Below are 26,870 nucleotides of genomic sequence, written 5' to 3'. Positions count from 1 at the left end.
ATTTGCAAGCAAAACTAGGGGCAGACTTCCCGCATTGTCCTTTAAATGTTGTAGTGCTGGGCATTTGTGTGTTAACTGTCAACATCAAGTAAATTAAGTGCGCAGTTTGCCTTTGTTAAATGAAACGGCATTGTGCACATACACATATCTTCCTTAAGATTAATTTATCTTTCACTTCGACTCTTTTAATATTCTAGCAGGCGTCTGTATTTCTGAATAATTTCATACTCTTTTTCTGTTAAATTATTATTAGTCGTTCTTGAAATTAAAATGTACATTTTCCGAGTTTAAGGAATGTACTGGAACGCAGCATCCCAGCCATAAATGAGAACAAGGTCAAAAGGAGTAGCAAAACAAATTCCGGTTAAGTTTAAAAAATAAAATACAATTGTAGCTATAATTTAAATGAACGGCATTTAACTGACGAGTTTATTAACCATTGTACATATTTAAAAACCAAAACTAAACACAGACTCTTAAAACTAATTTTAGTTCCGAATGTTCCGATGTAAACTAATAGTGGGTACTTTATTTGTAAGAAGTTATATTTTCACAGCTTGAAGGGATCTATTTCCGGTTACGTGCTGTTGTTTCAGTTCAATCTTGACGCGGTGGGGGGAGTCCAATGGAAGCCTTCGTCGTAAGCTGAAGAAGACAATCGAGTCTGAATTTGGGCTGATAAACTGAGAGGAATTTATTAAATGCGCTTATAAATCCACTTTTTCCGCCTCGGCCTGGACCTGCCGGCTTATTCTGGCCGTCTTGGAGCCTCTGATCCACCGGTAACTGCCTCTGTTCGGCCTTGTTTATACTGAACAGCTCGACTCAGGGAAGCAGAAGGCCCGGCGGCTCTTCTGCTGTCTGTCTGTGAGGCTAACGGCCCTGTGGGCTCATCTCTGTGTCTGATGCCGATCGGCTCTTTAACTCACCGGGTAAGTGAAGGAACCTGTGACGGGTTAAGAGTTTAAACTGATCTGCGTGGAACTCTAGAGCGGTGGAATGTCGGTTTGTAGTTATTGTTAGCCGTTAGCTTGGAACTAGCTCCGGCTAATCCGCTGAATCTATGCTAAAGCTAACAGCTAAAGTGTAGTTAACGGTTGAAGATAACTTCAGACAGTCACGGCAAAAAGAAGCTCTAGTCTTCTTTAACCCAAGAGTATCACGGCATATTAAACAAACCAGGCTTTTATAATGTTCTAAAATGACTCAAATTTAACATTATAATACACAAAACACACGAGTGTGTTTAGGCTATTAATATTTATTAAACAAACAAAAAAACCTAACCCTACATTTGCTGATTTCTGGAATATCTAGAATTTGAAGTTGCAGCTGTTGCTCAAATGCCAGTGATTAATCTATTATTACCAGAGAGAGCATCTCTGTAAAAGTAGTAGTTTTGCCAGTTTTGCTGCTCTGGATGGATACAGGTGTCTAAGACAATACCAAGACGGAAAGTATCAGCAATTACATGAGAGAAGCAATTGCTTCTCTAATTGCATTTACACTGTTTGAATCTGTTCATTGTACAAAAACGAAGATTATTTACAAGTGTTCTTCCCTAAAGCGGGGGCCAAGGTCAGACCATTTAATGCTCAATAAAATGATAAAAACAATGGATATAGAAAGCAGAGATGTTTGTGGAGAGAAAACATGTCTGCTAGTAATTTCTCCCTTTTGAGAGAGTATATGTACTAACTAAATTTGTTTAGGAAAACCTGCTTTATTATTAGAATATGCACATGTTTTGATATCAAATAGATCTGACAAGCTAGCTTCAGGTTAACTAGTTTTTTTTTAAATCAGAAATTTTTCAGATATAATTGCCATTGTAACTCTTGTAAAGTGCAAAAAAATTCAAGTTGGGTCAGTATCTGGATATCCAATATCACAGGAGTGGACGGACACAAAGTCTTCCAGCTAAACTGGCCTTTATTGAATATGGCAAATAAAAGCGTATACAAGGAGAACGCTTTGGTCACCGTCCCTCATTGTAAAACTCTGAGTGATACATTTTGAAATAAATCCGCCCGATACTACACATTCACATCTGCAGAATTGTTGGTTTAAGTCCATTGAATGGTTTCGAAACTACATTGAAAAAAAAAAAAAGAACAAACATTCATTTTCACTGTTTTTATTTGTAGAGAACATGAACCAGATGCAACAATGACATCCAGATTTGGGAAAACCTACAGCCGCAAGGGAGGAGAGGGCACGTCCAAGTTTGACGAGGTCCTGTCCACCAAAAGAGGCACCCTCAGTACCAAATGGGGCGACACCACCTACAAGGCAAAGGTGGGCTCCAAGCGAGCGGGAGCCCCCAGGAATGACTCAGTCCTGGAGGTCTACAAGAAGCCCCGTCCCTCGGAGGATGGCCTGGACGATCCGTTCGGCTTCGACAGTGACGAGGAGTCCAAGCCGGTGACGTCTCGGGCGGGCAGCAAGTCGTCACCCTCCAAGCCGGCGTCGGCCGAGCCGCCGCAGGCAGAGCGGCCGGGCTTTTCGTTGGAGGCGGGCAGCCGGTCCAGCTTCCAGGGGGGATCGTCTCACGCCGCCGCCGCTGCCGCACTGTCAGCTGCGGAGAGCCCGTGGTTCAGTGGCGACGGGAGTCAGCCGGAGATGATGGAGGACACGGCCCGGTTCTTCAACAGCACCACTTCAAACACAGGTAAACAAACGCGCAGACTGATTGTGTAGCATCATAAAAAGCCAGAGCAATCTTTAAGCAACAGAAGATCGGCTTTGAAACGGGGATCGCAAATCTTCAGCTTATTGCTGTCAGTAAACAAGATGGAGTCAACGTTGAAACGGGATCTAACGTTGTTAAGTGACAGGTGGTCAGCGCTGATGTTGTTGATTTCAGTGTTGTGTAACTCGAGCTGAGCGCCTGCGATATTTTGTAGTACTATTGTGATAAAGATTGTGATTTAAAAAAAAAACCAGATTACTTATTTTTTTAGGTAACTGGAAGCTCTCTTGAAGCTTTGGCTACAGACCGTAGCTACCGTCCATCCATTGCAAACTCTTGTATGGGTTTTTGCTTGATGGTTAGTTATGCTTCTTCCACCGCACTTTTTCCTTCCTGCCAACTTTCTGTAAGTGCGCTTGGATACATCTCCTCTCCCCATGATCATCTAGCTTCTTTAGCAATAGCCTTTTGCGGTTTACCCTTCTTGTGAAACATTGTCAATCATTGTCTACAGGACAACTGTAAAGTCAGCAGTCATTTTTTTCTTTATGTTTTTTCTTCTTTTGGATTATGTAATCCAGAAAACGGCAAACATAACCTTTCTATGTCAGTTGATATTTTGCTAAGCACGTTTTTGGAAGCCTGCGTTAGTTTTATGCCTGATCAGAAACAAACAAAGTATATAACTGTGTGTGTGTGTAATGGATCTTTCCTCTATCTAGCGTCTGCTCCCGTTTGAAGGTTGCCGTCCGATTGCACCTTGATGCCATTTATAATGTGCAGCTTTTGGCACTGTTTTTTGCTTTCACACCCACACGAGCTGGGATCCACGCATCATGACCTCATACTCTCTCACCCCCCCCTCCTCCATCTGGCTTAAGAAGCAGCAGGTCTTCATATTTATTTTTTCATTTACCTGTGGAAAGAAAGAGAGGAACATGGAAGCTGCGCAGAGCGATTATGTTCTCGCAAAGCGCCCGTGTTTAATGAGTGAACGATGAGATTGCTGCAGTCATATTGAGTGTGTGATTGCGAACAGCCTGCTCATTTATGTGGCTGACACATGAGTTGGTGTGGAGGAAGAGGAGGATGAAGAGCAGGAGCAGCAGAGTCTCAATTCCTCTTCAGGTTTCAGAGTGTTGGGACTCGTGTCATCTGATTGTGTGGGAGGGTCTGTCCTGCAGTCTGGGTGGGTTTCAAGTGTTAGTTGGAGTTTCTTTTTTTGTTTTGTTTTTTTGTTTGGATTAGACTTGGGGGGGGCGAAGCAAAGCTCATGAAATGAACTGATAAATCATCGCAATCATCATTGACATCTCGACTGAACTCGGATTTCCTTCCTGCCGTTCACTGCTTGCGATCTTTGGCTGTCTCAAGCGACTTGTTCAGCTGGACTTAAAAACGTGCAGTTTGTCACAAGGTAACAAAAAAAAAACATTGTACAATGTCTCATTAAAAAAAAAAAAAAAAAGCAGTAGACTCATGACAAAACAAAGAGGTTTGAGCTAAACAAAATTTGAATCAATTCTGCCATCTTGTTTCAAGTCCAGCTGACGTACTTAAGACATGAAACGCCCATCAGTTTCATCTCGTCTTAAACTTTAGCCGACAAATCAGATGCACTCTTGCAGCACAACAAGGACGTCAACGGTGTATGTTGTACGATCGCCTTGTGCCTGATCACTGTTAAACTGCAAAGAGCAACGATTTTATCCCTTTCCTACCATCTCACACCGAATGTTTACTCTTTGCCTGAACACACCAGGCACTCGGCTTTCACACTTCTGACAGCATCCTCTCTCACTAGTACTATGTATCAATGAGCTTCAGGAAATACTTTGGTTGAAATTCAGCAAATTTTATATGTCTCTCTCTTTTTGTTGTTTTTTTGAAGGTTTTAAGGGAGTTGTCCCGGTTCATCTGCCGTTTCAGTGCTTCAAAATAAACTTTTATCAAAAACAGCTTCGGGCAAAAATTTGCATTTTATTATTGCAGTCGTGTATCTGGCTAAACTCTAACTGATTTTATCAGCTTGATACTGAGGACCGGCTGTTTCGTTTCCTTTGCCACAGACTAAGGACACGGACATCAACCACAGTTAGGATTTTTTTTAAATAAAGCCACATTTAACACTTTGTGGTCCAATACCAACTAAATACAAAATAAATGTTTCAACTCATTTTCGTTAAAGATTGTTGACACATAGAATTGAAAAGCATAGACTGTGCTCTATAGACCAATCCAACAATCTCTGTGCAGTGGCGGATTATGTACATATTCTAATCCTTCATGATCAAGAATTATCATCTCACCCAATCCTAAACTGAAGGTTATTACAGACCTAGAGGGTGCAGATTAGGGCTGCAGCGATTAATCTCACGACACAATACGATATGCGATACTCTGCTCAGGATATGATATTTATCACAATATTCAGCACCCGGTTTGACACAGTTTTAAGATTTTCTGAAAGATTTTAGAGGGACAGAGTGATTTTGGTGACATTTTGTGACTGTTCGGATCATGGATCGAATGAATTGAACTGATGTGTGATACTGGTGTAATAAATGTTTTTGTTTTACATTTCCTTTATTTAAATGTGTGTATTTGGTTATGCAGAAAAGAAATCCATTTTTTTGACTTATTCACTTATTTTAGATAATGTTATCTATTTCATTTCATTGTTTAATTAATTTCAACTGGTTTCATCACGTCATTTCTAATGTGAAACCGGCTGTCATTTAATTCATGTGGATTTGACATAAAACTCAAAGTAGGATTTAATGTATCGATATTCTCTAAGGGGAAAAAAAATCGATAATATCGTAGAATTGATGAAATTACACGGCCCTGGTACAGATCACACGTGTGATGAAATAATTGTGTACAGTATTTTAGAGAGAATGCTGCATATCAATTATATCTCAGTGCTTTCTAGAAATAGCTCCATATCAAGTTGCATCATATTTCAGATATGTTTTTTATTATATTCTGAAAATTTTCAGCAAAAGAAATCTGAACAGGCCCAATTCAGGTTAGATTTGATACATTTGGTCCAAATTCAGTCACATTCTTTCAAGTAGAAGTAGGGGTGCACTGACTGCAGTTTTCTGGCACCAATTTTTCTTTTCTGGGCTTAAAAGAAATTGTTAAATAAGAGACAAAGTTGCTAAATTGGCAGAGGCGGGGTGACTATTGTTAGACACGACCCGGTGGGCGGGGCCTGTCTGTCAGTCCACTCTCACGGCAGAGCAAAATGTGACAGCGGCGGATTTGTTGGAAATCTGCAGAGGTAGATGAGATCGGTTTCTCATGCAAGTATCGGCCGATCTCCCAAAATTTAAGAAAATCTGCTCCGATTTATCGGCGCACCTGTAAATAGAATGTAGTCATGTAGTCATGTTCTGATCCATTTACATAGAATGCAGTGCAGTCAATTACATCCCAATTAGAAACAAGGTGGGTAGAGACGGTGGGTTCGGCTTCAGAATTTGAGAACAAAACGTCCAGATATGTAGACCGACGGTCCCTTTATGGCGACGGCTGTTTTAACCGTATCCATTAGCGGCTCAGTCGATGTTCTGTAGCTCGGCCATTACGAGGAACAAAAATGGAGTGCCGAAGCTTTTCTGGCAGCTCTGTTCATCTTTCAACTTTTAATTTACCGCGTCTTTCATCTAAGAGCCGGATGGATCTGAGATGACCCAGTTTCAAGGTCAAACCCGGGTCTTCTGTTCAGAGCAGAGACGTTTAGGGTTCGGTGTTTTCATGTAAAATGGTTTCCTGTTTTTGTTATGCGGAGCGACTGCTGCGACTTTTTCCAGCTCAGAGTTATTATCGCGGTGGTTACAAATGCCTCTGATCTGCCAGGTTCTGATTTTTCTCAATGAGAGAGCTGGAACGCTCCGAGCTCAAGCCTTTGATTCTAGAGTTAAATCTAGAAAACATTTAAAAGAACAAAATGTCCTGCATGATGGAGGTTGTGTAGTTCACAATTTTATATCTCTTTCTTTAATGTATTTTTTTTTTTTAATTAATTCTAAAAGCAGTGAGTGAGAGACTAAGATGTTTATTGCGTATGGGTGTTAATTTTTGAATAAATGTAGCAGCTTTCAGACGAATGTCGGTTTGGCCTGGATGGTGGCTGCTGTTTGTTTTTCTGATGTGGCTGTATGACCCGTTTGCAGAGGTGCTCATAGAAACGGTGAAGTTTTAGCACCTGGGGACGCCTAAAAAGATAAGATGTGAGTTTCTGCACATCTAAGTTCCACAAGTCGACACACTTTAGAGTTCCTGTTCTTTTGCAAGAACATCCTGCTTGAGCAACACGATTCTCCTTGGTTCACAGCGTTGATTTACAAAAAATATCATCAAGCTAGCACCTAGCGAGAGGAACTAAACAGGGCATCTGACTTATTTTATTTAAAGCATACTTTCAGGCCTTCCTTGAAAGCGGTTAGGGATTTACTTTAAAGAGAAATTTTGTGAATTTTGTGACTGATTTCTGGTTTTTGACCTGCTAATAAATTGTAGCTGATGTTTTGTTTGTTTTTTTTTATTCATAAATTAACATACAAGAACAGGATTCAAAACATTTCCCTCCAGACTTCCTTTATTTAGTTCTACATTTATTGAGTATTTATAACAGCAGGAGAGGTGATGTCACACTGTGTGTGAGGTGGTTTTAGTGTAAAACTAGATTTTACTAATATTTTAAAACAAAACGGGGATTGTTGTCACCTTAAATTAGGTCTGGGGGATATAGCCTAAAGTCAGTGTTATAATATAATGAACAGTTAACCTTGATAACAATGAATAGATGATAGCAATAGCACACCTATGCTGAAAATAAAGAATATAAGTTGATGGATACTTCACAGCCAGTTATATTGATGGTGTGATTCCACTGGACTGGTTTCCATGATTATTTTTATTGCCACCTGCCTATACACCAACAAAAAAAAGACAAAAACAAATTTTATTTATTTAAAAAGAAAAACACGGAAAATAACAACATAGACAAAATGACGTCATTTGTCGCCATAAACTTTGACGTCAGTTTTCAGTTTATCGCCCAGACTTGCCCTATTTATTGACGTATATATTTTTCCGTCTTAGGATCGTCATGGCAGAACCCGGCGTCGTCACAGAACCAGCACAGCTACTCCTGGTACCTAAATGCTTCAGACAGCGACAAAAAGCCCCTGGCCCAGACCACCACCCTGAAGACGGGCTCCCAGGCCGAATCTACGTACGACTCCTGGGACGCCATCATGGGTCTCCGCCCACCGTCGCCCCTCCAGGAACCCCGTAACCCGGCCCCCACGCTCTCCTGGGGCTCGCCGGGAATGGCGGCGGCTGGCCTTCACTCGGCGCACAGGAAGCCCCCCTCTCCTCCGCGGCCGCAGAACCCCGGCGAGGGAAACAGTCTGACCGGCGAGTCCGACCTCGCCGAGATGTCCAAGTTCTCCCAGACGTCCGCGTCGTTATCGCTCGAAAGGAACTCGAACTGTCGGACGTACAAGAGGCCCAACAAGCAGGGCTCAGGCAGGGCCGCGGACTCCAGCGGATTCGACGCCGCCGCCTTTGGCTCAGATCTCCCCAAATCCTCCGCCGACGCCAACCATACCAAAACAACGGGCGGGGGGCGGGGCCGGGGGAGGACGAGGGACTACACAGTGCTGCAGCCCTCGTCCGTGTCGGCGTCCAACGTCACCAACCAGGACCGCGGCAGGGACGAGTTTATTAGTGACACGGCGCCTGCCAGCGGCGCCGGCGGCTCCTCTTCAGGCAGTATGACGGAAGCGGAGGAGCTCGGGTGGCAGCGGAAAAAGACCGAAGCCCAACAGCCAAGGTAGGACACAAACACATTGACTTTTTAAAAAATAGTCACTTTTGAAAACATGACCAAGTGCAGGAGAAAGGCTCATTAAATCACATCCTGTGTGTTTTAGTGTGGAGATTTATTCATTTGGATTAAGTTGGATGAACTCAATCTGCCCTGCATGATAGATTTATATAGTTAGTGACTAAGATACTAAATGTCAGAGACAGAGGGAGACGACATGGAATGGTGAAGATAGACAAGGGTCTGGAAATTTTGAGTTAATCATGTTTGACAAGTAACAGTTATTGTAATGATCGATTATCTTGACGATTAATTGATTAAATCTGGTACAAAAGATCTTTGCATTCTGCAACTTTTTAATTTAACCACTTCAGATAGATACAAATAGTTAAATTAGTTTTTTAAAGAATATAAACATTTTATTGGATAAAATCCAACAATATATCATTTCTTTAGAGAACATTTTTCCATTTGTAGCCAAAACAATCCTTTTAACAACATATGAGAAGCCAGGCGCTTCTCGTTTGGCTTAGCATCACTACAGAATCAAGCTAATCTGGTTTTTGTTTTGTTTTTAAAGTGATTTTATAGCAACAAGTGCAAAATAGGATATTTTTTCTTGACAGAATTTGAAACTGTAAAGCTAAAACTATCACTTGAGATAGTATTTACAAAAAATTTTTTGTTTTTTTATCTTCAATGCAAAATGTATATATTATTTATACCATTTTGGCTTAATTTCTGCAGTGAGTACATTGTTTCAGCAAAATTGCCTCTTTTTTTGAGTCAGTTAGCTATTAATTGATTTCTAAAAAAAAAAAAAGTTGACGATTGTTCGCAAAGAATTTCTTTAACCGTTTCAGCCCTAGTTGCAATTTTCAGCAATAGTTTCGAAATGAAATCTCGTTCACGTTGAAAGAACAGTGGCAGACGGAATAAAAACCTCTCTCCGCTCGATACGCGACGCCGTTCTCTTGCGCAGGCCCAGTCCGACCCAGACCAAGTCCAAGAAGGAGGACCTGTTCGGCTTCGACGACACCGACTTCAACCTGGAAGAGAACAGCGCCGACAGCGCCGACGGCAGGTCCAGCTACAAAATCCAGTACTTCGGCTTCGACGACATGAGCGACAGCGACGGTGCGGACGACGCCGTCGCCGAATCCAAACCGAGGAGGAAGGTCGCGCAGGCTGCAGTATCCAAGGCGACCCCGGCGGTCACCGTCAAGGAAACGACGGTCGACGACGACGACGACGTTCCGGATCCGTTCGAGAGGCTGGAGAACCGAGAGAGTCGGCAGATCTGGGAAAAGCCGGCGGTGAAGGAGAGCAAGAAGAACTCAGAGAGACCGGAGAGGAAGACTCAAAGAGGTAAACGCACATTCCAAAGAAAATGCATGACCCGACATTAACTTTGCACCGATCAGAGTCGGGGGCGGAGGGGGGTAACTGTAGTAAAGCTGTCAGTAATCCCAAATGGGTGAACACAAACGACACCAGAGTCTCAGTGATGTAAATACGACTGAGCATCCTGGCTGTAAGCGAGATTCAGAGTATCCACATTCTGCTCCTTTGGCTTGATGACCAGAAGTGCAGAGTGATTCACCGAGCTATAATTAACCCAACAGAAACAGAAATCACTTCTGTTTAATGTAACACAGACATTTCTGTTACAAGGCTGCAAGTTTTTGCTTCCAGAAAAGAGGCAAGTGAACTGTGTGATTGTATCTTATAGGGTACATATTCAAATCTGAGTTTCTCAGAAAAACTGTTGTTCTCTTTATTTATTTGGATGTAATTTTGGTGATTAAAAAGTATGAAAAATGGCCTCGTCGTGTGGGTAGAAATTGGGAACCAGTCCAGCTCTCAGAGATAATTTTTCTTTGAGTGTGTGTGTGTGCATGTGTACATGTAAACATGACACAGAGCCCACATTGTGCTCCGGATCTTTTTTTTTTCCTTCCCAACAGCGATAACCTTGTTGCTGTTTGTTTTCGTCTAAACAATAACTCTAGTTTCCACCTCTAAAGTGGTGAATAACCTGCTTACAGGCTGTCTGTTAAAATCTTAAATTTATCTAATATTAAAGACTTTGGATATCTTAAATTCTTTTTTTTTTTTTAAGTAAATTGACCTTAATACATGAATTATGAGTCTTAAATTTTGTCTTGCCAGCACTATTTAATCTAATATATTTAATGTTTTGGGGTTTTTCACCAGAATTTTCTGTCAGACAAAAGTTTAAGCTGCACTGAACTTCTTCACGACGTTGTGACTCGAGGTCGTTGAGGCTACTGCTTATCTTACTGCTAACATTACCCCTGTTAGCTAGCTAGCTAGCTAGCTTTTTTGCGTCCAACATAGGTAAATGCAAATTTCTCACCAGCTAGCTGGACGAAATTGTACTTTTCTGTGGCGCTATAGGTCTTAAATTCAAATCATAATGGCCTTAAGAACGTCTTTAAAAAGTGTTAAATTTGAGTTGGTGAAACCTGGAGAAAAACCCCCGATTTAAGCAAGAGATAAAACCAAATATTTTCAGGGAAATCTGTTGGAAACATCGGACACTTTCACTCTCGATAAGACTGATGTGTTGGTCTCGTTATAACCCTACCAGTTCAGGTGGAACTTGGAATTGGAGGGGATAATCGGGAATGTGTTTTTTTTTTTCCCCCGTTTTCCAGATACTCTGGACTTCTCTGAGGACGGCCTCCGAGTGCTGGCCAGCGGCCCCAGAAGGGCGGCTCAAAGCAAAGTGACCGAGAAGAATCCCGACACGTTCCGGAGGATCTTCAGCGCACATAAGAAGGTCAGACACAACGTCACTAAGGCACATAAGGGTCTGACGCACCTCACGAGTGTCAACCGTGACGCTGTTTAAACTACAACACAAAGTCATTTACAGTCTTTGCAGACTAAGTGGATCCAAGGATAAGAAGTAGTGGCAGAAATGTCATGTTTTATCGTCTAAATGCTGCTGAAGGAGATGATAAAACTACAGTGCTCAGCAGAACTCGTCTTTGAAGGTTCCTAAATAGCTTTCAAATAAAAATATATTGAATACTATACCTGATATCTGGCTCCGTGCTATGAAACTTACCAGTTTAAATTCGCTGCACCGTTTCTGATAAAGACAAGTGGTCAAATATCGTCCCAGAACTACAGCTCATCGAGGGCTCTGAAAACTGTGTGGTGTCTTGGCAAGTAGGAAAAATGTAATCAAAAATCAGTGGGGCGGCGTATGTATAATTTTGACCCTGTGTGGATTAGGCTAATCCAAACTTGCGCATTTGATTCTTATTTTGAAAGAGATATTGAGGTTGTTTTATTATCGCCACAGCCTGCAAAAGGCATTAAATGTTCCCAAATTAACTCTGGTTTTTGTCGTAGTGTTTTTTTTCCCACGAACATGTCCATTCGTTTTGAATTTAGGTTTTGGAAATGTTAATCGTATCCAAAACTCAGCCGCCTGCTCGTGTTTTGATCTCTTGATTGATCTGGTCTTTTCATCTAATTAGGGCCCGTTATAGCTGCGAGTGTTGCTGCGGAGTTAAAGAGGTGTGGATGGATGTACCTGTGGGGACGAGGGTTTCTCCGCCTCCGCCTGCTCTGACTCACTCCTCGGTGTGTTGGTTTGTGGCGGTCTGTGTCGGCAAAGCTGAGGAGTGGCAGTCGATCAGCCCTTTTTCTTTTTTTAGGCTCCCGAGCTGGCCCGTCTTTGCTGTGTCAGCGTGCTAATGGCCTGTCGCCGCGCGCCTCACGGTGCTGGCCTCAGATCAGAGTTATCGATCGGCCTCTTTTAGAGCTGACGCAGATCAGCGGCACTCAAGCAGAGCGGAGAGTCTGTGTACTTTGTGTTAGATGGAGGAGGCAGGCTCCTGAAGAGGAGGGCTGTGGGGTGTAGCCTCTTTATACATCTGCTCTTGAAGCTTTTATCAAATAAACAGCCTGAACCGGAGCGATAATTATGTTTGGTCTTGTTGTACGGCAGGAGTGTTTTTAAGAAGTCTCTGACCCTCGTCCTTTAGGTAATCTGTCAGGTTTGTCTTAATGAGCTCCACAGACCTCATTGGGTTCTTTTCAGTTCACAGCTATTTCAGCTTTGGCGCGTCCTTAAAAAGTCTGAAATTCATGCATCTAAAAGTAAGGCCTTAAAATGTCTTAAATCAACTTAAGTTGGCCTTAAATACGTTAATCGCAGGTATTAAATTTTGTCATGGCAAGACAATTTAATCTTTATTTTTTTATCAAAGGACTTTTCCTGAGCTGTTCTCAGACATCTTCATTCCATTCTGGGACTTCAGGCTGTTAAGGCTACCGCTAACTAGCTCCTAATGTACCCTTGCTTGCTAGCTAGCTAGGTTTTCTGCGTCTGTCGTGGGTAACTTCAGATTTATGGTGGGTTTGCTTTACGATGTTAGCCTTCACCACTGACCCACATCTGTTGCCAAGCCTGTAAGCTACTGGGTGCATTAAAATCTTCAACTTAAATAAGAATCTTACTTGCGTTAATTCTTAAGTAAGATTCGATTTACTTAAGAATCTTACTCATGTTTCCTGGCAAACATGAACCAGGCTGTTTGGGGTCTGGTCAGTGGTGGTTTTGACCTTGGAAAGTCTCCCCCCCCCTCCGTTTCTTTCCTATCATGAACACCGACCTTAACTTAAGGCAAAAATAAAGGTCAGTAGGGAAATGTCTCCATAGTGACGGAGGGATTCGTCAGTATTTGGGCCTAACGGGTGAATTAGAAGGATTTATTTTCTTTTCTTTTCTTTTTTTTTGACGGTGTGAGCTGGAGAGCGTTTGACACTTCCCTGCAGGACGGTGACCGGGCTCCTTTGACATCAGCGCCGTTTATCTGACGCGAACGTTTCAGAGCCGTGACCTCGGCTCGTCAGGAATCCCCGCCCCGGCATCTGAGCGCCATTCGGCGGTCGAAGCGTGCCCCCGGCAACGTGTGAACCGTGTGTCTGTTTTCTTCCGCTGGCTGGGGGGAGAGAGGAGTTTGCCCACCTTCCTGCCTCGCTTTTTTTTTTATCTGCGCCATGCTGCTCAGCAGCAGGTGGGTGGGATGGGCGGGGGGCTCCTTGTGTCATTCAGATTACTGTAGCAGGCTTTAATTTGCTGTGTTGACGTTCCAGCTCTGCGCGGCTCATCCCCGAACTCCCCTTTTGTCTCTTGCTTATTAACCCTGCAGAGAAACTTTTTCCTGCCAACTCGGCCCGCTCTCTTTTCTTCCCTCTGTCTGTCTTTTGTTTTTCGTCCTGAATGCCCTGGCAGCCACCAACCGCAGGTTTGGCACTGAGGACGGTGTGTGTGTGTGTGTGTGTGTGTGTGTGTGTGTGTGTGTGTGTGTGTGTGTGTGTGTGTGTGTGTGTGTGTGTGTGTGTGTGTGTGTGTGTGTGTGTTTTTAAGTGCGTCGTGCTGTTTGATCATCGCTGGCTGACTCTCACCAACTTCTTCTGCATCTGTTTGCTCCTCGGTTCACTTGCTCATCCACTCTGTTCTCAGCTCTCGACTTCTCTCCGTCTGATCGAGTCCAGCTTGTCAACATTTTTGCTCTTCGGCAAATTTTGTGCACGATGTGCCAAAAAGAAATAGAACCCTGTAAAACCACTGGCTTCAGGTTATTTTATCTGGAGCTTATGCAGTGTATCAGTAAAAAGTAGTGCATGATTGGGAAGTGAAAGGAAAATGTCTTGCGTCTCTACCCTGAAACTTTTCTCTTGTTGTCTTTGGTTGGATGGAGAACGTCTGTGAACGCGAGTTTGCAGTTCCTTCTGCAGATTTTCAGTTGGCATTAGGTCTGGACTTTGATTAGGCCAGTCTAACTCCTATAGATATGCTTTAATCTATTCCATTACAGCTCCAGCTGAATGCTTAGGGGCGGTTGACCTCTCTTCAGAGTTGCTTTAGACCTGTTTGCCTGCTTCACTGAACAAAGGGGCCAACTAAAAATGTGTCAGTGGTGTATTTTTGTGTTCATTTTGTCATTAAATATGTGCTGTTTTGTATGGTCCGTCACCTAAATTCCCAATGAACACTTTTTGCAAAGACCTGCTGAGGTAACCAGCAGAGTTCAAATGCACCACTCGACGCTCGCGATGGAATGAAACATTTAACAGCGAATTAAATCGGGGCCTTAGTTTTATGTTTCATAAAGTTTTACAACAAGCAATTACAGTAAGAGCTTCCCTTAATCAGATACCCACACAAAGGCCTTGTGTGACTTTTAAAAAACAAAAAATCATCCTAATAAAATGTAAGCAAATAATTTAATTAGAATAGTCCCATTAGGAGCCCAACGTTTTCCCCTCTTGTCCTGTTGGCTCAGCGTCCTTGTATCTGTTTATATCTGCTGGCTGTGTGGGGAAGAAAAAAAAAAGAAGGAAAATGAGGTAACTGAAGGAAAAGACAAAAACTGCTGATTAAGTATTTCTGTCTGCATCAGATCGTGTGTCAGCTTGAAGTTTTCCCCTCAAACTGCAGGTGGGCCGGCGGCTCCACCGTGTTCTCAGCTGCCTTTCTTCGCCGACGTTCAACCCGTTTCCTGTTTTTGCGCTGCGTTTCAGTCTCCCACCAAAGCCGTGTACAACGCCAGACACTGGACCGTGGAGAGCGAGGAGGAACCGCCGCCACCTTTCTTCTCCTCCCGATCGCACGCGACTTCTGTAAGAACGCAAGAGACGGCACCGACGCGGCGTCTGACCGGACGTTTAGGTTTTGCGGCTGCACTGCGGAAACTCACGGAAACTTTCCCCCGTTCCCTCGCGCAGGCGTCTGTCCCGACCGGGAGCTCCAGCAAGGAGCCGGCCGACTCCCAGAAGGACGACGGGGTCTTCAAGGCGCCGCCTCCTCCTCCAAAGGTTACGAAGTGCGTCACTGTTCCCACAGATCCGTACCAGGACACGGTCACGGCACTCAAGTGTCATAAAGAACACAAAGAGGTACGCTTCCGTTTGTTTCCCTGAATCGCACTCAGAAACTCCTGACTAAAAACCAGGAAACGCTTCCGACTTCTCTTCCCCGCCGTCTCGCGTCTGCAGCTCTACACGGTGGTCCAGCATGTGAAGCACTTCAACGACGTGGTGGAGTTTGGGGAAAACCAGGAGTTCACGGACGACTTCGAGTACCTCGCCACCGGCCTGAAGAGCGGCCAGCCGCTCAACACTCGGTGCCTTAGGTACGAAAACGAACACCTGATTCTAACGGTTGTAAAAGGAGCTTAATAGATTTTTAATTTTTATTCTTACAGAATTTCAGCCCTAAGTTGGAGTGTTTACATGTGTCGTGGCCATCGTTGTTTGGTTTCTTCAGCGAGATCAGTAATCGATTAGTCGATGATTATGCCAATGATCGGTCAGCCACGATTAATTCGGTTAATCGTTTCAGCCCTACTTTAGAGTGTTTTGCACGCGTCACTGAAGGGTGTCGTGAACATCACAGTTGTTTGGTTTTCTCCAGTGTGATCAGCCTGGCGACCCGCTGCGCCATGCCGAGCTTCAGGATGCACCTCCGGGCCAGAGGGAAGGTGGCCCAGGTCTTCAAAACGCTGAACGACGCCCCGCAGCTCCCGGTAGGGATCGCACTCGGAAGAGCGACGCGGCTTTTCGGAACTGAGTCGAGTGCTTTGACCCAGATTGTGTTAATCTGCTGGTTATCACGCTCTCTCTCCTCTCCTCTCCCCTCCCCAACCTTCAGAACCTGGCTCTGTGCACAGCAGCTCTGATGTACATCCTGAGCCGTGACCGGCTGAACATGGACCTGGACCGGTCCTGTTTGGACCTGATGATCCGGCTCCTCGAGCTGGACCAAGACCACGGAGCGGCGGCGGAGCCGGACTCCAGCGTCCAGTTTAGTGCCAAAGAGCTGGCCAAGATAAAGGAGAAGATCAGGAAGCTGTGCGACACCGTGCACAACAAGCACCTGGACCTGCAGAACATCACGGTGCCGTGACGCTCCGAGTCTTTCATTTCCAATTTTCAAGCTTTTTTTTTTTCTTTGAAAAGAAGCTGCTCCTAAAACAGCTCCTTCACACCACCCATAGATTTCAGGCTGTTTTTAGCAGCTCGATCGGAGCTGAACTAAAACGCTGCTCATCCTCTCCCCCTCACCCCCACCCCTCCTCTTACAGACGGGTCATTTAGCCATGGAGACGCTGCTGTCTCTGACCTCGAAGCGAGCGGGAGACTGGTTCAAAGAGGAGCTGCGGCTGCTGGGAGGACTGGATCACATCGTGGATAAAGGTGTTTGTCTCAAAGGGACAGAAAACGCTCACGCCGTCTCCCGAGTGTTGAATGTGACCGTGGCTGTCCCCCCCCGATCTCCACAGTGAAGGAGTGCGTCGACAACCTGGACCAGGAGGACCAGGAGGAGAAGCTGGTTTCGTCGCTGTGGGGAGCGGAGAGGTGTCTGCGGGTGCTGGAGAGCGTAAGTGTTTTCAGGGGGGGAGGAAACTGAAGCCGTACTACAAAAAAAAAAAAAGTTTATCCAAGTACATTTGAAATGAGACAAAACTAACTTCAAAGTAACTTTCCAGATATATATATAACTTGTTTTAAGTCAATAATATTAATAATAATAAAAAAAAACCTACCAGTTCCACTGGCAGATTATTTCAAGTATAGCAGGCTAGTGGAACTGGTACTTTTTTTTTTTTTTTTTTAAATCAATATTCTGGAATAATTAGCCTAAAAGAAGCTATATCTTGCTGAAAAGTTACTTTTAAGTTAGTTTTGTGTTATTTCAAGTGTATTAAGAAATTTGTCCTGGAAAGTAGACTGGGTTAGCTTGAAAGTGTTGAAAGGTTCTGCTTTAAGAACTTTTCCCTCTTTGTGATCTCTGAAAGTGTCAGCATAGGATTCACACACAAGAAAATCAAAGAAAAGCTCTGAATGAAACGGAAGTAAGTGACCGTTTGGGTTCATGCAGGTGTCCGTCCACAACCCAGAGAACCAGGGCTACTTGATCGCCTACAAGGACTCGTCGCTCATCGTCTCCTCCGCAAAGTGAGTAATCTTGCTTTAGGTTCCGACTGCGGATCCTAAATGTATGCGGCGTTGCCGGGTCAAGCCGCATATATTTCATCTACTGAAACTTCTTCCTCGTTGTGTGACGATCAGACCGACGCCACGTAAATCCAGACGTATCGATTTCCCCCGTCAGAAGCTCGAAGCGCGCGTCGCCTCCCCAGCCAACCCCCGTCTTTGTGTTCCGTGTGCGTCACTCGCTATTCAGTGGATCGTTATCGGGGTTTTGTCACTCCATTTCCTTGTCGTGACCTCCTGTCACTCTCAGCGGCGACCTTTTTACCTCTGACCTCAGCTGGAGGAGAGGATGACGTCACTCTTTCGCTTGTTTCTTCAGCGGCGGGGGTTTTGTTCTCAGGTGTTGCAGCCTGAAGGCAGTTTTCTAACCTTCCTGTGCTTCAGTTTGGTCTCATAAAAGATTTCAGACATCAGTCCTCTTAAATAATCAGCTGTAATGCTGACTAACGGGGGGAAGGGGGTGGGAATTCAACGAGAACACTGAAACAAATGAAAAAAGAATCAAAAGTTATCTACCAGAAATAATGTAGAGCTTAATATTTTTATGAACAATCCATAAGTGTAATGCTCTTGATCTAATTAGCTTTCTGTTTTTTTTTTCTTACTGAGAATTACTTGACTTTTTTTTAAAATTAGGAATTAGTTTTATGTAAGCACCAGAACAGCTAAAGAAAATATGAAGGCATTTACAACAGAGTGAATTAACAAAGCTGCAAAGGGACAATAAAAAAACGGAGGTCATTTATTTAGTCATACATCACCAACCAGCTGTTGTTTCTGCAGCTAACACCACCACAAGGTGGCAGTAATGCACAAAGTTGTTGAGTTCAATAAACCTTCCAAAAGAGACAAACTCCACCGTCCCAGTTTCATTTGGATGAATTACAGAACCCAGTCACGAGCGTGTTAAAGAGAAACGCTACTGATGACTGAGACGTTGTGAGAACCGCCATTATCTGAAGGAAGACGAAGAATCAGTTGACCAGCTGATTCTCCTCCCGGCTCCTCCTGCTTTCCTGCCCTTTGGGTGACCGGGCAAAGAGCGACAAAGAGCCGCTGTTTGGGAGTGCGACGCAGGCTTCGGTCTGAGCCCTCAGCTGTCCGCTGGTTAACTCGATTAACCCCGAAATCCACTGGGTGAGGCCCCCAGAATGACCGAGCTCTGCTACCGAAACAGCCAGACGGCACGGGCTCTCCGTTCTCTTCATCCGTCTCGCTCGTTTTTTTTTTTCTTCAGTCTCTCTGTCACTCCCTCGCTCTTTATTTCCTTCCTTTGTTCCAGTTTCCTGCTTTCCTTCTCTCTGAGTTGTCTCCCGTCTGCTTCCCTCCATCGCCGATCACTCTGCAGAAGCTCCTCCGTCTGCATCCGACGGCTTCAGCTGTCTGCAGGCCTAATCTGATAAAGCCCAAACGGGAACGCAGCAGGTCCTTCTGCCATTTGATGAGCCTCATTTTGTCTGGCCACGAACTTCATTAGAGATGGTTCTCTGAAAGGGAAAGAAGCATCGTCTGTGACAATGTTTCTTTCTGTGGAAGACGCTTCTTTGCCCAGATGAGACCAAAATTAAGTTTTCATAACCTGTACCCAACACACATGTTATGTATCAGTCTGAACACCCATGTTAAAACATGGCAGTGGCTGCATCATGCTTTCTGCAGAACACTGAAACATTGAAAGTCAATTAAAAGTGCCAGCTTTCCATTATTTTGTAAATAATGACACTTCCATGCACAGTTGGCACTTTTAATGCAACTTTTAGAGCAACTTTGCATCAAAAGAATCATTATTTACCAAATGACACTTCACAACAACAGTTGTAAACATTCGTAATGACTCCTTCATGTTCATGACAAGGTGTCATGTTGGTCTTATGCCCACCCCGTCAAATAAAGTGTTACCAGATTTGTTCCTCGTCTTAACCAACTATCAAAGGGGCTTAAAATAGCTAACTGCAACATTAGCATTTTTGTTATCAACATGACATACTGGCATAGCTAACATTATCTGCATGCAGCAGAATTACAGAATTTCTTCCAAACAGAATTGTTTGGAAGAAAGCAGCAAAGCTTTTTTGCCTTTTGCCTCTGACTTGTTGCCGAACACGACGAAGACCACTCCCATGATTGCGCAGTGCAAGCAAATACTATTAGCTCGTCTCAGAAAAGGGCTAACGTTACCATTTAGCGTCACACGTGCTCTTATCTTGCTAAGGATTCAGCCGGGTTACAGCGGTTGGCCTGAAAAGAAGGAAACACAGAAAGCGTCAGTTGGTCAGATTAGTGGAAAAGTTGCGACAACTGGCGCAAAATAGATCGCGACTTCCGTGGAGGGATTACGAAGTATCCCGGAGTGAAATACGAGGCCATCTGTCTGACAGCCGAAACTTGAGCCAAACTGGGTCGTCAACGGCCAACGATCCCAATCGCATTTACAAAAGACTGGCTTAAAAAACCAAGATTCAAAACCTTCATTTAAGCGAGGATGAGCTTCCTCCGCATCGTGACAGTAGACTCCCCCTTCATTCCCCTCTGTGAGCTCCGAAGTTAATTTCATCCAGATGTTCCTTTTATGTCGTTCCTTCTGTCTTTCTTTGCGTCCAGACTCTGGTTTCTGCTCTGTTCATTCACCACTGACATTTGATCTAATTTGGTTATTTACATCGTGCTGCTGACCCACTTCACCCTCCCAGCTGCCGCGGTCGGACTTTGCGCGCACACGCACACACACACACATACATACACACACACACACACACGAACAGCGGTTTCCCTGAATGCGGCTCTGTTTTATTACGTCGTTGAAGAGTTAAAGTCCTGTTCAGAATCTGGACGTGAACCAAGTTGGTCACCTGACAGGCTAGAACTTTCAACTGTTTTCAACGTTATTTATTGTTGAAAACTCATGTTTTCAGACACCTAATGAAAAAGACAGACATTTTTTTTTTTTTACTTACTGTGTGCAGTTAAATCAGACAAAACTTCTAAAAATGGCTAAACTTGGCAAGAAAATATTTAATTTGAGCTCTGATGTAATTTACTTTAACACGATTTGTTTGTATTGTGAATATTTATTATTCCTAAAAGGTATAAGGACTTATTGATCCGTGCAATTGATGTAAAGGTTGGGCTTATGTTTTATACTTTAAACAACGTCATTTAAGTTGGGGGATTTTTGTTGAATTGGCTTTTTTGATCTCATACCACCAGTTCCCGTGGCGATAATATTTTGCGATAAAGTGTTGAACCTTCTGTCTCAGGGCTCTGAGGAGGTGCGAGCAGATGATCCAGCGGTACAGCAGGGAGGTGAAGTCGGACGGCGGCACGGTGGGGAAAGCAGTGGAGAACTGCATGAGGGCCATCATCGGAGTCCTGCTCAACCTGACGCACGACAACGGTGAGGCTCCGAAAACGCTCAGCGAAGATGTTTGAACCGCAAAATAAGCAGTTAGAGACCAGTGCTCTCATGTTTTTGTTTTATTGTGTGTGTATATGTGTGTGTGTGTGTGTGTGTGTGTGTGTGTGTGTTTACACAGAGTGGGGCAGCACAAAAACGGGCGAGCAGGAGGATTTGATAGTGACCGCTCTCAACTGCGTTCTCAAAGTCCCTCAGTATCTTCCTCAGGAGCAGAGATTTGATGTCAGAGTGCTGGTGCGCATCACACGATACCCCGAGCCGACAGGAAAAACCCCCGAGAAACAAAAAGCCCGGCTGAACATGATCTGGAGTGTAATGATCGACCTTTTGCGTTTCCGATGCGTTTCAGGGTCTGGGGCTGCTGATCAACCTGGTGGAGTACAGTGCCAGGAATAGATACTTCCTGATGGAGATGGAGATGGAGGGGGGCCAGGGGCCGTGCGACTCCACCGTCCTGCTCGGCGAGCAGCATCAGGACCTGGGCGGTGGTGGCAACGGCGGCGGGCCTCTGAGCGCCATCGCAGCTCTCGTACAGGTAGGGCTAGGCAATCCGGGCTCAGGATTTTTATCGCGATATTTCATGATGCTATTGTGATAACGATAAAAACCATGATAAACTATTTATTACAACTTTTCTTTTTTTGGTAATTTAACTGTGTGACTGCATGGCGCAGCATTTGTAGCGCCACAAACGCACATCTTGACAAACGTCACCATTTGACTCGGGCGTCATCAGGACGCCACTTACTTTTGTTTTATTTCATGAGTGTGTTTTTAATTATATTTTTGAATTTGCTGATATTTATTGATGCTCCCGTGACAGAAAGCACAGAAAGTGGTGGAAATATTTCTGATAATACTGTCAGGTTTTTTTTTTTTTTTTTTTTAGGTCTTTAATTGGAATTTATTGAGACGCGGATAAATCAGGATTCTTATTGTGATGAGACATTTTCACGATAAATGATACGATAAAATTAGATTTAATGTTGGGGACAGCCAAATTTTGCTCTGAACTGGTCATTTTCAAATTATCCTGGGCTTAATGTAACCCAGCATCAGAATAATAATAATAATAATAATAATAATAATAATAAAAACAACCTTTTAATATGATTAAACTTGTTTCCCCCTCAGCTGTTCCTGCAGCGCGAGCGAGCCGCCGTGCTGGCCGAGGCGCAGACCGATGACCTCATCAAAGAGGCTCCGAAGCCGGCGCTCGACCAGAGCGGCGAGTGGCAGGAGACTGGAGGCGAGATCCAGTGGGTTGCCAACGACAACGCCTCAGACAAGCAGGAGGAGGCCAAGAAGAACAATAATGACGAGGAGGACGAGCAGTTGGACCTAAACAAAGGTAGAGCGGCGCTCCGGTTTACTCTCTGGCCGGAACTCGGTCGAATTGTAGGAATAAAACGTCCCGATTTGTTCCCCGTAGCTCTGCAGCACGCAGGGAAGCACATGGAGGACAGCATCGTAGCCTCGTACACAGCACTGCTGCTGGGCTGCCTGTGTCAGGGGAGCCCGGTGAGTCTCACTGCGTTGCCCCACACATCCCCGCTTACAGAGAGGTATAGTTTCTATGATTAATTACCGCTGTCTGGTGTTTGTTTCCACCAGATGAATGTGACTACTGTGAGAGAAAACCTGCCAAAAGGAGATTTCTCCATCATGACAGAAATGCTGAAGAAGTTCCTCAACTTTATGAACCTCACAGTGAGTCGCAGCCTTTGGAACATTTCTGTACCTGAGGATGAATAGCACACTTTTTTTTTTTTTTTGACAGCAGCTCTAAGGAGTTGAGATTATAAGCTAATTTTAGCAGTGCCTGTTAGCAACTAGCGTGGCAAGCAGTACAGCAAGCGTCATGTAAGTATTTTTAACAGCTGATGATTTCTAAAAATCCCACCACCATTTCCAAATCAATGAGCGACATGTTGAAAGCTCAAAACGATGACGCCTTAACTGTGCCGTACGCGTTCAGCCTTCATGTTATCTGCCTTAAGTGTGGCTCTCTCTCGCTCTCCCGCAGCCTGGAAGAACCTCAGACGCGTCTGAACATGTTGTAAACAAACAGCCGTGAATAGCTTCTCACATCTGGCTCCGTTATTAAACACATCACTGATAACAAAAAAAGGTTTTCCTAGATTTCTAGGTTGAAACGATGCAAGGCGCAGTACAACTGTAATGATTCTGATACGAGTTGAAATTTATTGTGGATTTTCTTTAGCTTTTAGCTAAGAAGAGATTAAAACAATTTATGAATTAGGTCAGCGCTGACGATTTTTTTCGAAGGTTTTTTGTTTTTTCCCTATAATCGCTGAAACTCTGATCTCTCTGTCTGCAGTGCGACGTCGGCACCGCAGGACAGAAGTCCATCTCCCGGATTATTGACTACCTGGAGCATTGCTAGAGAAGCCTGACACACACACCCATACAAACTCTATGCCTCACACACCAACACATACACTGTCCTCTGCCACTGAGAGACGCCTCCTCCAGTCAAAGGCAGCCCCTTTCACACCCCCGTGGATCGTTGTTCGTTGTCAATAGTGGATGATTTGGTTCCTCCACCCGTTCTGAAGTGTCACCCTAAAGCAGTGTTTGGCTTTTATTTGTTTTTATTTAAAGTTCCTTGGGATGTTGATTATTTCCAATCCCGACTTTTCCTCTTTGCTTTTCTGAATTTCTTTTTGAAAATTCCTCATTCAGCTCATCCTCCCTCCGATTGCAGACGGTTTTTTTTGTTGTTTTTTTTCTGTGCAGACTCCCTCCTGTCCTCGAAGCTTCAAAACATCGCAAGATGATTTAAAAGGAAAAAAAAAAACCCAGAGAAGTCCAAATTGATCTCTTTGCTTTGAAAGTGACATCCTCTCTACTCCTCTCATCTTGCGCTTCTCTTCCTTTTTCACCTCTTGACTCTGTGGAAAAGACGCTCAGGAATCAAAGCTATTGATCTTTTGTGGGTCAGAAGCACAGAAACTAGTCTGGACCACCTGGAAGTGTCACTGTGGGCCATATTTTTTTCCGTTTATTTTTTTTTCTTCTTCTTCTCTTGTTTGCATTGTCAAAATTCAAATTTTCTGATCATTTTCTAGATGTAACACCCGTTTTATCCCTAACAAACGGCTGTAGATGGACGCAGACACGAAGGAAGCTAAACAGAGATCAAACACGGCTGAGAGAGGAGGAGAGAGGAACTGAAAGTGACACCAAGATAGTCTGAGGGTCCCTGAAAGCTTCAGGTGGACAATTCTTTTTAGTTTCCTTTTGGGTTTTCTCAGACTTCAAATGGTGTGTTTCTGACGCACTGTAACCCAGAAGCCGATTGGCTCGCTCGACTCTGAGGATTATCAGGTTGGGGATAAATCTAAACCTAAAAAAAAAAAAATTTAAAAAAGTTCTTAGGATTAAAACTATTATTGTTTATTATTGTTTTTGGCATTTCATAGAAAAAAAACAAAAAACGCATCAATCAATAAACATTTCACAGGAACCAACACCTTTGAGTCTTGTGTAAAACCCAACGGTGTTGGTAATTCATAGTTTTACTCCTTTTAACTCTGCAGCCTGTGCTCTCACCTCAGATACGTGTTCTACGTTTTTTCAGTTTAGCTTTCCACTGGATCCAATGTTGTCGTTTAGATACCAAATTCAGGTTCTTCAAAGGTTTCTTGATTTGTTCGAGGCTCGTGTCATCACACACACACACACACACACACACACACACACACACACACACACTTAATTAAATCCTCACACTCCTTTAAACAGAAGTTTACAGAGCTTTATTCCCGGACGTCTGCAGAATGAATGGAAGAGCTTTCTGTACATAGTCCCTGTACATAGATTGATTTCCTCGTGTAGGAGGAAAGTTATTTGGAGGGTTGGGGGGCTAAAATGGGTGGGTCTGGGGTTATTAAGGGTGGGGTTGTGGGAAAATTGAGGGGGGGGTAAATTTAATTTTAGATGCTAGACTTTTCTGAATCGGACTCTATTTTTCATTTTCTAAAGCTGTTTTTTTTTTTTTTGTTTGTTTTTTTTTTCGCCCACTTGTGTTTGTTTTGGACGGATGGACAGAGAGCTTCTGCAGGAAAACTTGATCTTTGTACCAATTTGCAGACTTGTGTCTTTGGTTACATGTATATAATTTTAAAATAATAAAAATTGCTACTTTCAGTAACTGCCTGACTGCTTTTTCCCCCCCTCAATGTCCTGAATTATCACTTATTTATTTATTTATGCATTTATTTATTTATTTTAGGATATTATTGTGTGAAAAGGAGAAAAAAAAACCTCTTAAATGACCTGAATATAAAAAGCTGCAGACGGAAACATTATTGCAGAATTTATTTACAATCAGCAGAAAACAGTAAAAAAAAAAAAAAAAGTTTGAGTCTTTTAGTGTCCCTCAGTTTCTATCACGCGTTCCAGTTATCTGCTCCTCTCCGCGTTCCGAACCTCACCCTCAGGTCCAGCTTGCTTCGGTTCCGAAGGCCCGCAGGTCCCGGTCCCGTCCTGCAGCAGCTCAGTCAGGGTGCTGATGTAAATCTGGGCCATCTGCAGAGTCTCCGATTTGGACAGCTTCTTCTCGCTCTCCAGGTTCGGGATGACGCTCCGCAGCCGGTCGAACGCCACATTCAGTCCGAGCATCCTTCTCCTCTCCCGGGCGTTGGCGGCCAGGCGCCGCCGCCTCTGCGCCCGCTCCAGGGCGCACCTGTCGGGCTGCAGGTAGTGCAGCGCGGGGCCCAGCCGGAGCTCCACGATGGCGCACGGGGACGCCTCGCAGAATTCACGGCCGTCTCTGGAGCGCGCCGCCTCGGCTTGCTCCTGCGCTCGGGTCCGCTGCAGCAGGGCGTGGATGTCCCCGCTGAGATCCACGGGGGCAGCGGGGCCGACCCCGCCCTCCGGAGTTGCGGTGATGAAGGGCGCAAACAGGCCTTTACGTGGCGGCATGTCTCCACTTGTTCCTCTGAAGCAGAACCAGAACCACACAGTGCTGGGGGACGGAAGCGCAAATTCAAACTTCCCCAACTCTGGGACGGGAATTTATGGACCCGAGAGACACGTCGGGGGGGGAGGGGGACACGGCTTGCGTGAATCCGGGGGCGTGGAGAAGGTCGTGTGCTGCCTAATGAACAGAGCCAAAGCCACTGCAGGAGGTCCATTAACCAAGTTCATCAAAAAAGGATTAGAAGCGAGTCAGTGAGCGTTGAGGACCGAGGAGGGTGCAGGAGAGGAAACAGTCCGTCTTTTTGGACCAGTGATGCACGCGGCTTTTGGAGGGCCTTTCGCTGCCTGCATTTAAATCATAAACAGACTAAAATAAAAATGTGCTGCAAGTTCTCTAGTTATTCCAGAAAAGCGATATTTCTTTTTACTGAATATTTCAGCCCTTGGATCTGTTTCGAGTAAATATTAAACTACCTTTAAATCAGGGTGATAGAACTTGCCTGGTCATTTAAATATTTTTGGTATGTGCATTTATAGGTGAGTTTCTTTGACTGTTCACAACAGTTGCTGGAAATATATTTAATATTTTTGTCACATTTTGAGGTTTCTTATACAGTTTATCAACAACATAAATATGTCTGGAAATTTTGAAAATGAGTAACGGAATTGAAGATGAAGATACTGAATAAACAATTATGAAGTAACTCAGAAACGGAATAAATAAAAAAATGTATATCTGAAAATGGAGGATAAAAAAGAAAATGCTAATTAAATATAAATGGAAAAAATAGAAATAACTAAAGTTCAAAGTGCTTCACAAAATAAAAAACATACAGTCAACAGAAAACGAGCAATAAACATTGCATTTTGTAAAATGTCGTCAAAATCATCAAGCAAATGTGCATCAAATATGTTGATCAATGTTC

At 44.0% G+C, this 26,870-nt stretch overlaps 2 protein-coding genes and 1 long non-coding RNA gene across 3 annotated transcripts; 1 reads left to right on the top strand and 2 right to left on the bottom strand.

The window, feature by feature from the left end:
• Nucleotides 1-596: 596 nt before the first annotated feature.
• waplb (WAPL cohesin release factor b) lies at nucleotides 597-25,174 on the top strand. The gene is made up of 20 exons (XM_014989499.2): nucleotides 597-932; nucleotides 2,148-2,671; nucleotides 7,808-8,543; nucleotides 9,520-9,905; nucleotides 11,219-11,343; nucleotides 15,108-15,206; nucleotides 15,312-15,482; nucleotides 15,582-15,718; nucleotides 16,000-16,111; nucleotides 16,237-16,482; nucleotides 16,670-16,781; nucleotides 16,868-16,965; nucleotides 17,467-17,543; nucleotides 20,840-20,976; nucleotides 21,116-21,231; nucleotides 21,347-21,532; nucleotides 22,132-22,348; nucleotides 22,430-22,518; nucleotides 22,612-22,707; nucleotides 23,339-25,174. Exons 2-20 carry the CDS (start codon nucleotides 2,170-2,172, stop codon nucleotides 23,402-23,404), a joined length of 3,708 nt encoding a protein of 1,235 aa, XP_014844985.2. The 5' UTR covers nucleotides 597-932; nucleotides 2,148-2,169; the 3' UTR covers nucleotides 23,405-25,174.
• On the bottom strand, nucleotides 18,302-19,822 carry LOC148153657 (uncharacterized). The gene is made up of 2 exons (XR_015766321.1): nucleotides 19,761-19,822; nucleotides 18,302-19,069 (listed from the first exon to the last, which is right to left on the bottom strand). It is a non-coding gene; the product is annotated as an uncharacterized LOC148153657 (long non-coding RNA).
• Nucleotides 25,175-25,326: 152 nt separating the features above from the next.
• atoh1c (atonal bHLH transcription factor 1c) lies at nucleotides 25,327-25,947 on the bottom strand. Its single transcript, XM_014989500.2, has one exon. It carries the CDS (start codon nucleotides 25,945-25,947, stop codon nucleotides 25,426-25,428), a length of 522 nt encoding a protein of 173 aa, XP_014844986.2. The 3' UTR covers nucleotides 25,327-25,425.
• Nucleotides 25,948-26,870: the final 923 nt, after the last annotated feature.

Source organism: Poecilia mexicana, unplaced genomic scaffold (assembly GCF_051168715.1).
Source record: "Poecilia mexicana isolate PSO_F unplaced genomic scaffold, ASM5116871v1 scaffold_19, whole genome shotgun sequence".
In the NCBI taxonomy this organism is placed as follows: Eukaryota; Metazoa; Chordata; class Actinopteri; order Cyprinodontiformes; family Poeciliidae; genus Poecilia; species Poecilia mexicana.
Note: the sequence above shows the minus strand (reverse complement) of the source record. Positions and strands in the feature narration are given on the sequence as shown.

Coding starts and splice junctions, on each gene's coding strand:
- waplb (XM_014989499.2), top strand. CDS start 2,170: ATGACATCCAGATTTGGGAAAACCTACAGCCGCAAGGGAGGAGAGGGC. Junction 9,906..11,218: donor GGAGAGGAAGACTCAAAGAG/GTAAACGCACAT, acceptor CCCGTTTTCCAG/ATACTCTGGACTTCTCTGAG. Junction 20,977..21,115: donor CAACCTGACGCACGACAACG/GTGAGGCTCCGA, acceptor GTGTTTACACAG/AGTGGGGCAGCACAAAAACG.
- atoh1c (XM_014989500.2), bottom strand. CDS start 25,947: ATGCCGCCACGTAAAGGCCTGTTTGCGCCCTTCATCACCGCAACTCCG.